General features: G+C 33.7%; 1 protein-coding gene across 1 annotated transcript; it reads left to right on the top strand.

Moving 5' to 3' along the window:
- The first annotated feature begins 4,914 nt into the window (after nt 1-4,914).
- Nucleotides 4,915-8,915, top strand: LOC113766325. The gene is made up of 7 exons (XM_027310529.1): nt 4,915-5,017; nt 5,139-5,398; nt 5,487-5,690; nt 5,940-6,045; nt 6,183-6,466; nt 6,835-7,071; nt 8,487-8,915. Exons 1-7 carry the CDS (start codon nt 4,915-4,917, stop codon nt 8,913-8,915), a joined length of 1,623 nt encoding a protein of 540 aa, XP_027166330.1.
- Nucleotides 8,916-14,676: the final 5,761 nt, after the last annotated feature.

The raw sequence follows: 14,676 nt of genomic DNA, 5'->3' as shown, positions 1-14,676 counted from the left end.
TGAGATCCATATCAATGGCAGAATTACATCATAGGCACTTCATAAAAACAACAAAGATGAAGGATCTATATATAAATATATCAGATTTAAGCAACTGTAGTTAACTTGTTATAGTTCTGCTAATGTAATTGCATATAAATGCTAACCAGCATTGTTGTCTCCCTCTTGAATTGATACGTGTCCTTAGATACTAGCCAACCTGAGCTCTGAGATTGAGCTAAACTTTTGTGTTAGTCTGATAAGTACAGAGTCATAGACTCATAAGTGATTTATATGCTCGAATTTGCACTTTATTTCTAAATTGTATGACAACTTGATTTTTATTTATTATTGAAGGAGGAGAAGTTAATCAAACCTCCTCTTATGAGCATTGGTGACCAATCAATTCTACTATTCTAAAGTTTTGCATACACAAGAACACTGTATTAATACAATTAACATTATTATGCTTCAGCATATATGTTCAAGTTGAATAATCAGTGAAGGACGTATACCACCTATTCAAAATATTATACAATTGTTAAAATTTTACTTAAGTTCATTAATGTTTCATTACAGGTTTGAATTGAAGATAGCTATCTATGAAAAGTGTTCGTTCTTGAAGACGGTGCACATTGATTTCGCTAGAGGTACAAGCTGACTTATATTCTTGTGTTTTTTTATTAGAAATTAGATTAATTTACATATATGATGTTAAATTTGTTCATTTGTTTGAACCTCATGTAATATACGTTCCTTTTCATCTTTGGGTCATTCGGATTCTTAATTTTTTTTATAAACTGGAGTGTCATTGCAGTGGATATATCATATGACATGCAAATTTTGTTCTTAACATTGATTCATGTAAAAAACTGTTTACTTGGTGATACGTGATAAATGGCTAGTGGTGGAATACCTTTGGGGTTCGGTCTATTTGCTCGTGGCTTATGCTTTTACCTCAAACAGTGATCTTCTTGTTGACTTCCAAATAGCTTCTTGATATTCTTAATTGCTTTTTGCTTTTGTATATATATATATATGTATATGTATGAATGTGTATATTTTAAGGTTAAATTTGTCATGGTTACAGAATATGGATAAAACTTGGATGCAAAAGAATAGACGAAGCAAAGAAATATTGGGATGGTTTGGCATTCTTAGATTATGGCATTCCAAAATTCAAGTATACAATGGGATGATATATTCCATGGTAAAAGAATGTAGTGTGGTGTATGTATTAACCAGGGAAGAATGCAGAACTTCATTTGAAAGTTTATGGTTTTGTTAAAGGAATACACCCATTGGGCGCAGCTCATGGAGAATTTGTTTACTCTAGTGCACCAAAAACCTACTTCTCAATGAATATCTCACATGGGTACGGGATGAAACTTGATGACATGCAGGTTTGGTTTCATAATGCATTGGATTCCTGAAGAAGATCATAACAAAGATAGATTGGAATGATACAAAAACCAAATTGCCCCAATGGAGAAGCTAAAAATTTTACAATCTGATTGATAATTCTAACAAGAGCTTTACTCTGGATGTAAAAAGATTCTCAAACTTTCTTTTTGATCGGTTGCTTCACCTCAAATGGCCTTGGTAAAAACTCAGCGAACAAATTTTTGAATATGTTACTTGATTTTGTTGAAAGAAGCCTTTCCAAGTGCAATGGATGGGTTTGCTAAGTCTTATTATGAGCTGGAAAAGTTAATGAAAGAATTAGGACTTGGGTATGATAAATATGATGCATGTCCGAATGACTGCACTTTGTATTGGGGAGTAGATGCAAGTAGAAAGCATTGTGAAACATGTAAAGAATCAAGATGGATTAAATCTGAAAGTGATCCGACTGGTGAGGGAAGAAAAATATCGCATAAGGTTTTATGGCATTTTCCCCTAAAACATAGGTTACAACGCCTGTTTATGTCTTCTAAAATTGCAGGCCATATGAGATGGCATGCAAAGGGTCGTACTAAGGATGGTAACTTGAGGCACCCTGCTGATTCTCCATCTTGGCAGACCTTTGACTTTCAGCATCCAGAATTTTCTCAAGATTCTCGTAATGTGAGGTTGGGCCTAGCATCAGATGGATTTAATCCACTCAAAAATATGAGTTCAACTCATAGCACTTGGCCGGTAATATTGATGCCATATAATTTGCCGCCATGGATGTGTATGAAACAACCGAACTTTATGTTGTCATTGTTGATACCCGGTCCATTTGCTCCAGGAAATAATATTGATATATATTTAAAACCTCTCATAGCAGAATTAAAGGAATTGTGGGATGTTGGAGTGAATACATATGATGCATCAAGAAAAGAAAACTTTCAACTTCGTGCAGCACTTTTATGAACCATTAGTGACTTTCCAGGTTATGCAATCCTCTTCGAATGGAGCACTAAAGGAAAACTTGCATGTCCTGTATGTCATAAATACACATGTTCACAGCATCTACACAATTGGGGAAAATATTGCTATATGGGCCATCAGAGGTACTTGGAAATGAATTATCCATTTCGCAAAGATGCTAAATCTTTCAATGGGTCTGTAGAGTATGGAAAACCACCGGGAAGGTTAATGGGGTCTGAAATTTTAGATGAGTTAGCTGGTTATAGTATTAAACTTGGAGAGAAAGTCAGCGACAATCCAGAATTGCCATTTAATTGGAAAAAGTTAAGTATTTTCTTTGATTTGCCCTATTGGAAAGACAATATGATACGTCATAATCTTGACGTTATGCACATTGAGAAGAACATTTGTGAGAGCATTGTGGCTACATTATTGAATCTGGAAAAAACCAAAGACAATAAAAAATCACGTCTTGACCTTCATGATATGGGTATAAGATCAGAATTGCATCCGATTGAGAAGGAAAATGGTAGGAGTGTTCTGCCTCCAGCTTGCTTTACATTGAAAAAGAAGGAAAAAGAGATATTTTGCAAAGTTTTGAAAGGGATAAAAGTTCCAGATGGATATGCAGCAAATATTTCTAGATGTGTTAAAGTAAAACCACCAAAAATTTCTGGATTAAAAAGTCATGATTACCATATTTTGATGCAACAGCTTCTCCCAATAGCCTTGCGAAGAACTTTATCAAAAGCAGTTCGCTCTCCTTTGATCAAATTGAGCAGGTATTTTCGCAAGTTATGCTCCAAAGTTTTGGATCCGGCATATTTAGTTCATTTGAAAAAAGAGATTGGTATCATACTTTGTCAATTGGAAAGGATTTTTCCACCGCCTTTTTTTAATGTGATGGTACATCTAGCTGTTCATTTGGTTAGCGAAGCAAAAATAGCAGGGCCTGTTCATTATCGGTGGATGTATCCTATAGAAAGGTACTCATGAAATATTTAATTGAAGTATTTTGCAAATTTTAGACATTTTTAGTAATTAACTTCATCTCAATATTCTAAATCTGAATTAAAACTTGCCTTGTCAAGGTATTTAGGAACTTTGAAATCCTACGTCCGAAATAGAAGTCGACCAGAAGGCTGCATTGCTGAAGGGTATTTAGCCGAGGAATGTTTGAATTTTTGTTCCTTATACCTAGCTGATTATGTTGAAACTAAGTTTAATCGGACAAGTAGAAATGATGATGTGGGCGAGACCTCAAGTGAAAGGTTGGATATATTTTCCAGTTCATGTCGTCCATTAGGAAAAGGAACTCCAACAAATTTCAGCAATGAAATTTTGAGAAAAGCACATCAATATGTGCTATTTAATTGTGACCACATCAAGCCATATGTTGAGTAAGTAGATTCCTTTCAATTCAAAAATTTATATATGTTGAATACTTAGTGAGTTTCTATATGCAGCCAACACCATAAAATGGTGGATGAGCAAAATCCACATGTTGGAAAACATGTCATTGAGCGTATTCATTGTGAGAACTTTGCAGATTGGTTTTCGAACCATGTAAGCTGAACAATCTTACAGGTTCTCTTATATTTTTTATGCATAAAAAAGAAATTTTGTCATTGTTACATTTTTTATATAATAGGTTAAGCGGATTCCAGTGGCTGATGGTGTTGACATCTCCAAAGATTTGAAACTTTTGGCTAGGGGTCCAAACAACGTGGGGAGAACATATCAAAAGATTCTTGTCAATGGCTTTCGCTTTCATACAAGACAATTAGAATCTCAAAGGAAAACTCAAAATAGTGGGGTTCTTGTCAATGCAACAACATCAAGCTTTTCAAGTACTAAAGATAATAATCCAATTTTAAGTGACATGGCTTACTATGGTATTTTGACGAATATCCTTGAGTTAAATTACACTGAAGGCCGAATTGTCACCTTATTTGAATGCGATTGGATATCAAAAAGCAAAAGATTAAAACAAGATGAGGATGGATTCACATTGGCCAACTTCAAGAATGTAAAGCCTCACCCTGAGCCATATGTGATAGCAACCCAAGTTTCACAAGTTTTTTATGTTGCAGACCCCTTAGCTGAAGGCTGGAATGTTGTTGTTGCTACGTCTCCAAGGAATGAGTTTATGATGGACCTCGTATGTGATACTGAGATGTATTTGCAGAGCACAATTACCTTAGCAACTCAAATGGACAATGAGAATGAAGACATTCGATGGGTTCGAGAAGATGATAGAGATGAAATCCTCCACTAGCCTGAATTGCTGAAATGCTTAGTTTTTGCTATTAAAACTGTAAAAGTTGTAACTATAAACATAGTCCCAATTTCATATGCACTTTTTGTCGATGCAAATTCAGATTATCCTTGTTTTGTCTTTGCATTTGCCTACTTTGAAATTTCTATTTTAACCCACCTACTTGCACTTTAAAATTGATTTGTTTGTAGATGAAAAACTTCGGTCTAGTTATAGCCTTACTATTATCATATTTGTTTGAGATTTTGCTATCCTTTTTGCATTTGTGTTCTTCCATTTGTTAAATGTTTTCATTTGTAGGAATGGCAAGGACTAAAAGACAGAAGATTAATGGAAATACACTTGTTGATCAACCCGAGGATATAGTTGAAAATCAGATTCACATTGAGGAACCTAATTCTACAAGTACATCTCTAATAAGTCATGTTAAGTTTTGCAGTTCATTCTTGGGATCCAGTTTCAAAATTTCAGTTCTACTAGTTCTTTTGGTAATGAAATTCACTGGGGTCATATTTCATGGTTGTAGATGAAGAAAATGCAGATGAAAATTCACAAAGAAAAACTAGAGGGCCAACATATATGACAGAAATATGGGGTAAACCTAGTAGTTGTCATCGGTACAAAGTTAGATTTGATAAGGATAGTGAGCCTGTTGGTAAGAACAAGTCCAAATTTGCTGAGTTCTTAGGAACAATAGCAAGAAATGGAAAGTATGCTCCTATAGACGTGACAGATTGGCGTGAAATGACAACTGATAAGAAGCAAGACATGCTTGTACTAGTGAAGGTAATACACATTTTTCTTAATTCAAATGTACATCTGTACCTTTTATATGACAAAAATATGTATCTAACTATTTGAGGTGTTATTGTAGGAAAAATTTCGTCTTCCTCCAGGTGCAGATTTCTGGACTTTGAAATCTATTGGCAAAAAATGGAGAAATTGGAAATCAGCTTTAAAGGCAAAATATTACAATCCAAATGAATCCATTGAGAGTCAAATTAACAATAGGGATCAACGGATCTTGAAAGATCAGTGGAGAAATCTTCTGGCTTATTGGAGCTTAGAGGAAACAAAGGTATAGTTGTTTTAACTATTAAATATCAATCACTATGTTGAGATTATAAGTTTCTACTATTTTCTATAATTTCATAATACCAGCGAGAAGAATAAGATGAGTCGGACCAAGAAAACAATGAATCATAAGACAGGGAAGAAATCGTATGCTCAAATTCAAAAGAAATTGGTAAATCTGTTTAACATTTTAGTTTAATTTAGTTTTTCCTTGTATCACCTAGTGGTCTTATGGAGACATCGTTTTCTATAGATGAAAAAATTAGGTCATCTTCCATCACGAGTTGACATGTTCGAACACTGTTATACTGACTCAAATGGAAACCCGGGAAATGATGACGTTGCAACTACATTGGTGAGTCACTAATTGGTTGATGAAATTAGTACCCTAAATGACTGAAATTGTCTACTAACTTAAGACTGATTTTATCTTGATTGATGTAAGATAATCGATTTTAGTAATATTAAACTTTTTCTAGATTTTGAATACAACAAGCTTTGAAAGAAAAAGTTAGCCAACTTCCTCCTGGTTCTAATGATGATGTTGGTCGTGATGATACATTCGCCCAAGTATTTAGGGAAGATAAGAATGGACGTGTGCGCATGTATGGTCTAGGTGTGACACCATCAGACAAATGGGGTAATGCACCTAGTCGCAGCACTTGTCAGCGTATTGTTATGGAGCAAAAGGCAGCAATTTCTAAGATGGAAGAAAAATTTGCTGAACAAGATCAGCAGCTTAAAGACCAAGCCAAAGAACTTACAGAGCTCAAAGCAATGGTGTGTCAGCAGCAAAATAGTGGCTCAAAAACCGGTGGCTAGATAAATTCAACATCCTCTAATCATGTTTCAAAATCACCTATTGGTGCTCGTTCTCTTCAGGTATGTTCATGATTCTTTTCAAGAATTTATTGTGATTATATCATGTGAGGATGCTTTTATTGTTTGAAACTTGTTGATTAATTAAACTGCTATTTTGTTTGGTTATGTTGAATACTAAAACATGGCAATTTCAACTTAGTAGGGTCGTGGTTGATAAGTTTTATTGCTGAAAATTGGAGAAATGTTCAAAATGCAAGGGAAACTCTATCAAATTTTTTAAAATAAATTTATCTAATTCAATTCTATGACTTTAAATTATCTTGTAGGAAGGTGATTGGGTGGATATTGTCAGTTTGCTTGATCCAACAAAATATCTAGCTATTGGTTGCCTCCAAGGAATTGATCCTTCTAAAGTTGTTGGCGGACAATCATTAGGACCATGTTGGTGTGAAATACTAGTACAAATTGTGGTGGAACGCAGCGAACAATTGATTAGGCCTTATGGGCTCTTGCAGACAATTGAAGATGCACTTGGTGCACCGATTGCTTGGCCACTGAAATTGGTATACTTTGACACAAAACTGTTTTGTAAGTTGGATGGATAATGAAGTGGTGTTCTTACTTAATGTATAGGTAAAGATTCATGAGGATTGATAGTTGCACTTTTAGAAAAGACAATGCTGGATTCTATCGCAAGAGTTGGACAACAGCCTTTTGTTTAGAGAAGCAATGCTAGTTTTTGAGTTAACTTCAAATTTGTGGAATATTTTTGTGAGGATGCTGCTGGATTCTATTGCAAGAGTTGGATGGCAGCCTTTTGTTTAGAGCTAGTTTTTGAATTAACTTTAGATTTGTGTACTTTATGAAATGGTCATAAAATTTATTATGAGAGGTATAAACTTTCAAGCAGATTTATATTCTTTGGCATAGTGGCTATCTTACTTTTGCATGTTATGTGTTTGGCGTATTGTATTAGGAGATTAGAGTACAAAATTTGGATGAAAATTGCACCAAAAAAAAAACAGATAGCTATTGAGGCACTTGCCAATGTCTACATTGAAACTAATGCATCTACTAAAACCACATATCATGACACTTTTTTGAGAGTTTGAAGATTCCTTTTAACAACGGTAGAAAATGCCCTGAAAGACAGGTAAACACTGCATTGTGAACTGCCTCCATTAATGTATATAATGCACTTCATTGTGCCTAGACAAACACCTTTTGGCAACATGTACAAGTGTCCTAAAAAGGACAAAACTGATACCAAGTAAAACGCCTTTATAGTGCATCTTTAGAGACATTGGTTTGTGCCTGTTTGCAATTTCTTTCATGGCAATTGTGAGTGCATCAAATTCATTAAACATGGCATTAAAAAGTGCCTCCAACCTTTTCCAAACAGGTAGTTTAGTAGACATTTCATGTGTGTGCCTCAATAGTCTAAGTGCCTCTAAAAGTTCCCTATTCCATCATTTTGTTGTGCCTCCAAATATAATTTTTCTTGTAGTGCCGAGACTATGGAGAAGAGAGAGAGTGTGTTTTGTGGTTTGAATGTTGGTGGATGAAGTGTGTTAAGGAAGCTAAGTTCAAGGTGCAATAAGTCGACTTTGAATAGTGCTCAAATAGAGAGGTGCACTACCACTTTTTCTCTTGTTTATTGCACTACTGCACTAATCCTCCAATGTAACTCCTTGAACACTGTAATTATTCACTCTTAGTAGTTTAGTATAAATTTCTCAAATCTCCACTTAGCCGTTTTGACGCGAAATACGCGAACTTTCGATTCACGCGCGATAAAGCGAAATTTAAAAGAAATTCATATAACGATAATATAATTAACTAATACTAGGATAAATAATTATAAAAATAACTATTTTAAGAATAAAAACATGAGTCCTCACAGAAGAACCTTGTGCTTGAATCTAATAATTTCCATGGTGACATTTCCATGTGCCTCTGCAAATTATCATCCCTTCAGGTTTTAAATTTGAAAGACAACAACTTAACTGGCCACATACCTCGCTGTTTTAACAACTTTACAGCAACGACATTGACAGAATTGGACTCTATAGGTATTTACGTTCTGAATTCAAGTTATTTTGTAGTTGACGACAGTGAAGAACTCTCACTTTTCATCAAAGGTGGAATGTTGAACTACACATCAAGCAATGTGCCATATGTTAGATTCATGGGGCTCTCGGGAAATAAACTAAGTGGGGAAATACCTATCGAGTTAATGTCTCTTGTTGGATTGCAGGGTTTGGATTTATCTAGAAACCATCTAAGTGGAAGAATCCCAGAAAACATTGGGAACTTGAACCAACTTGAGTCTCTAGATTTATCCAAAATGACCTTTCTGGTCCAATTCCTCAAAGTTTGTCGGAACTTAAATCTCTGGGCTGGCTGAACTTGTCGTTCAACAAGCTAACCGGTCGAATTCCATCCGGACGTCATCTGCAGACATTAGACGACCCAGCCATTTACATGGGAAGCAGTGGACTTTGTGGTGAACCGCTAGACAAAAGCTGCCCTGATGAATCTGATGGTAAATCAAATGCCGGAGAATCGAGTGATCATGAGGATGGCAAGTAGTCTTATTTTTATTGGTTTTATGTTGGTTTGGGACCTAGTTTTGGTGTTGGACTCTTGGGATTCTTCTGTGTCCTATGTTTTAAAAAGTCATGGCGCTATGCATACTTCGGATTTCTGGAGAATTTGTTCAATAAAGTATGGGTAGATATTGCATTGCTTATTGAGTGATTTTACGTGTATCATCAATTATAGTTGTAATGTCATGGTACTTCATCTTATTGTAAAATAATAAAGTATAAATAAGACCTTTCCTCATCCCTTCAGGTCATGATTGAAGCATAACATGTCGGTCATTTAGTTATCATCTCTCCACAATTAGAACTACGCATTGGAGTGAAAGTAGAGTGAAAATTTCATAATTACAACTGACCATTGAAGGGAAAGTTCAATACCACATAATGTTCATGTAGACCTTTTGAGTTCTGCTGTAAGTATTGTATAAATGAATTTGCACTAGTTATTCTAAATTACGGTCCTAATATAATAGTGTTGTCAGGAAAGAAACATACATGCACAGTAGAAATTCAAAATATTATTTATCTCAATTTTTTGTGCATTTCTACATGGAGATCATAACTTTTGGTGCAAAATCCTTTTCCATTTAAAATTATCAAAATATCTAGCATTTGCTGGTGATCTACACAACCTCTTCATAAGATTTTATTATGATAAAATCATTAAATTTGATAAATACTAGCTCTCCCCATGAGTAAAGCTCACAAGTTAATGAAATAGGAGGGATGAGAGATGACTTCCTTAGGGAGAGAGATGAATTTCTCTCTATGTTGGCCGAATTCTTCACCTTGTTTTTTTTTCTTGATTTTCACAAAATCTCTCTAAAAATTAATTGAAAATTATGTCTTGCAAAGTTGGTCTAAGAGGTCTTTATATTGGCAATAAATAAATCCAATTCCTATGGGATCCACTTGAGTGGTTTCCTTGAGAAGTAGGATTCCTATCTTCTAGATATCCTAAAAGGCTTTCATATTTGTACAATAGGTCCTTCATATTTAAGTTATACTACTCTTGAAATCTTCTAGATAACTTTTTTCTTAGAAGATTACCTTATTTGCATAGAAGCAGTGTTGTTAGACCCGGACTGGACTGGCTCGTTCGATCTATCCGACTGTGAACCGGCTTCTTTTCGAATTGGTTTATAGTATAAAATCGTTTTAGTTAAAAATCAGTCAAAACCATAAAAAACTGGCTAAACCAGTGACTCGATATGACTGGTTGACCCAATTCTCAAACTTTTCTTTTTTCTTTTCCCCAAACATAATTTGAGTTACCTAAATTGTAACACTTTTATTTATTAATAGGAATAAGAAAATGTCAACTATTTAGTGTAAATATCAAAATCACTCGCTTTCTAAATGATCTCTAAATCAAGATGTTTTTATCACTATGATCTCATTAATTTAGCATCAGTGATTCAAACTTGTATTAATTTGTTTTAATTTAGTTTTTTAAGTAGTTTTGGAGAATGGACATATTTTAACCATAAATTTACATTTTTATGTATAATTATTAGGTGTATATTTGATTGCAAGTCTAATATTTTTGGAACATTTTTCATGATTGGTCAAATATAACCAAGAACTTAATTTCAATATTTCTGAAACTTATAAAAATATAAAATAATTATAACATCATGCTAACATTAGTGTATTTTTTAGAACGGTTCTACCGATCCGACTAGTTGACCCCTGACTGAATAGTTTAACCGAGTCACCATTTGGTTCGAGTTTAACAACATTGCATAGAAGTTCCTTACAAATTAAACTATAGGCAATACATTCTTATATTCATGTCCCTACTTCAATTCCTTTTAATCCTATGAATGAAAATCTTAGTGTGAGTGACCCATTAGACACCCAAATATGATTACAACATAACAAGTATTTGTTATAATTTTAAATAATTAAGAGCCAAATAGTTTAAATACTTTTAATTTATCATTAATTGAAATAGTCAGCTAACTCATTCTTATAGATCGAGATTGCTATCTAGCAATAATCAAGTGATGAGAAGAGCCAAGTAGTTGACTTCATCTTTCCATGCACGTTTTCCATGTAACTATTATTACTCACCAAACTTATCTCTTAGTACTTTAGACTATAGAATACATTCCAACTCTGATATAACTATAACAATTTTTTACCAAAATTTTCCCATGAAGAAAACTTAGGACAACTTTCCAAAACCTTTTCACTTAGCACTAAGATTCTTTGAACCATACTTTAATGAGCAGCCACGAATAAGATAACTCCTCTACTATTAAGATAATATATTCTTATAAATTACTCACTATTCTTTCATGCTTACTACTCTTCCCAATCTCTAATAATATGAGTAGATCATTTATGAGTAATCCAACTAAGATGTTGTGGTACTCTTAAATTTAAGGATCACTTGTACTGCCGGCACTTAGACATTAAGCTATTGACACTCACAAAGTTATTTATATAAAATCCTTATTTGGATCAAATTAATGAATTTGATCAACTAGCTAGTGAACTTGATTAAATATCAAGCATGCACATAGTAATTTAGATGTCGCCACGTTATTGTCTAAAGTAGTATTTTAAAAGGCATTATCGGGATTCGCTTTAGGGCATGTACACTTAAAACGCCTTAGAGCAATCAAGGGAGGCGGTAGTTTCGTTGTGGTATTGCCTGAACGATGCCTCCAAGACTCGGGCTTGCATGCCTAAATGGTCCATATAAAGTGGAAAATTTTGAGATTTGACATAAACCCTGTTTAGTAGAACAAGGAGAATAGAAGAAAAAGTGATCAAAAAACCACGCCAACAATAGAATGGAGCTCTCCAGTGCTTCATTGTTTATTACCCCCTATATATACTATATTATTTTCGAAGCCCACTTAAAGAAGCACCGTTTCATGCTTCTTGCAATCATAATTTACCGTTAACATGTTTTGGATATCTACATTCTGAAATAGTCATATTATTGCTTAATGTTATATAGTTAGTTGATATTTTACCATTTTAATAATACTGCATATTTCTAGCATTTTATTAATTTCTAAATTATTAAAATTAAAATTCATGGGGCTTATGGCCTCAGGACTTTCACCACACCCGAAACAACTAGAAATCCCTGGCCAGCACCTCCACTTTTCGAAATTTTGGTCTAAAGAAATAGTTCCTAATTGTCAAGTTTAATCCTTGGCTTCTATATGGGATTTGAGACTGCTTATTCTTATTGTCATGGCAATAAGTAATCAAATATTTGGTATAACTTGGGTACGTTGCCTACAGTTAGGACCATCTTTACTGGTCTTAGGAATTAAATTCTAAACTAATTAGAATAGCATTTCATGATCAGCCTGGTGACAGTAAGGTAAATGAATCAAGTTCTGATTCGGGTTCTCATTTTGATGTCATATAATTTAGTAAATGGTTGACTTGTGATAATTTTAAAGTGCTAATCGGTTTGGTTGCGCAGAACAATCTGATATTGGTCTGGTTATGCAACTAGAAAGCCTCACAAGTTATTTGTTGGACTTGATTCATAAACAAATCAATATTGGTGGGCAATTAGGCTCTTTCCTTATGTATTGTAAAATACGATATGATCATTCCTTGTTTTGTTCTAGATGAACTATTATTGTGTAATTTGGCATCATTGTTTCAATTAAAAGGGCACATGCAGTGGTTGCTTAACTTCGTTTTTGTTGGAACGTGTGCTTTATTCTGTCATTTTTTCTTTTTTTGTAGGAACCATTGGGGGCTAATCGCAAATGCATTTGAAGAAGTTGAATATCATGATTGACTTGTGAATTAAAGGTGGATGCCAGTGGTATGGGCACATCATTTTTGCAAAAATCACTTGGTAACTCTGTGTATTTCTATTTCAAATGAGGGAATCATTAGGGTTTGTTGGTGGCCAGGGAGGGGTCTAAGGGTCTTATCCGCTATTAGGTTCAGAGTTCGAATCCTTTACCTAGCTATTAGGGAAGGCTGTGGAGAGAGATGGGAGAATAAAGAAAAAAAAAATGAAGAAATCTGATTTTGGTCTCTAATGTTTAGATTGTGTGCAAACTAGTCCCGAATATTTTGACCAAAACAAATATGATTCCAAAGATAAAATTTAGAACCATTGATAAAAATTCAATAATGGGTAAGAGTTAAAGTCAGATTGTTGTTAGTCAATAGTTTTATATTTATATTTTTAGTCGCTAATTTTTTGAGATTTAATTGATACAGCCCCTAAGGCCCTAAGTTACAGAAAGTGATATTTTGGGTTTTAGGATGAAATGGGAAAATTAAATCAAAATATTTTTCAAATGTGTGCCAGAAATTCCAATAATAAAAAAATGACAAAGTTAATAATACTTCTTTTTTTATTTTTTTCTCTTTTTCATTTCATTTATTCATGCCACTAATTAGTCCTTTTTTTTTCATTTCGTTTGCATAGTTGGTCCCAAATTTGGCATAATATATGTATGTGTTATTTTGCACTATGAATATTGTATTAAAAAAGAGTTGTACATCATTCTTTCATTACAATTCAAATGCTCAATTAAATATCGTTATAATATAAGAAATATATACAATATGTAATTTATGTGTCATCCATTTTCCTTTTGTTTTGGCATTTCAATGGGTTGTCAACTAAGTTTCAAATTAAACATTCACTTACAAAATTATTTGAATTATTCAATAAAATTATCATTGTACAGAGCATTAAAATTAAACCTATAAATCTTTACTATTGGAACATTAGATTTGAAATTTTGAATAAGAAGGGAAGACAACAAAATCCAAAAGGAAGTTTTTTCAAATATTCTTAAAAGCGCTTTATATTGGTACTTACTTGCACTAATTGTAATCACTAATTACAACTCCCAGCTATAGCCATTTAAAGCTTACCTCGATAAGTCATGCAAAAATTTATCTAATTGGAGCTACGATCAAGTCATATAAAGAAACTAGATTTTTCAACTTCTTCCACTAATTTATGTTTTATGTATTATATATGTTTTGTTGTTCAATTGTGACTAATTTAATAAAGAGAAGTTCTTCAGCTAAATAACACTTTTGTGCCAATGTGAAGCTAATTAATATTTTCTATTAATTGTTTTGAGGATCACATTTTTCCTTGTCAAAATATTAGGAACAAAATTTACAAATAAACCAAAAAATTAGAGACCAAAACAACAACATTGCTGAGATCACTTTGTTGCTGAATGCTGATTTGGACTTTTTTTTAAGACTCTTGCTAAAGTGATCATTGACTCGAAAGTTTATGAAGGGAAGATTTGGTTATTCTAGTCTTCATCCATGTCAATTTGATCTTCCTCATTGTCAACCACTATCTTGAAACTTGGGATTATTTCTCACTCCTTTTTGCCCAGTTCATGTTCCTCGCCATTTTTTCCTGCAAACCACCCTCTCATATCTATGGACAATTTAATGGAAGAAGTTCTCTTCTAATGTTGCATGTAAGGATTCTTCTTTTGGGCATCATCTATAGATAGTATACTGGCATTCTAGACACAGAAGCACAAAAAGAACAGAAACCGAAGAAAATACAGCATTAAAGCTCCAAAG

The sequence above is a fragment of the Coffea eugenioides genome, chromosome 3 (genome assembly GCF_003713205.1).
Source record: "Coffea eugenioides isolate CCC68of chromosome 3, Ceug_1.0, whole genome shotgun sequence".
Taxonomy (NCBI): Eukaryota; Viridiplantae; Streptophyta; class Magnoliopsida; order Gentianales; family Rubiaceae; genus Coffea; species Coffea eugenioides.
The sequence above is the reverse complement of the archived record's forward strand: the minus strand, read 5'-3'. Positions and strand labels throughout refer to the sequence as shown.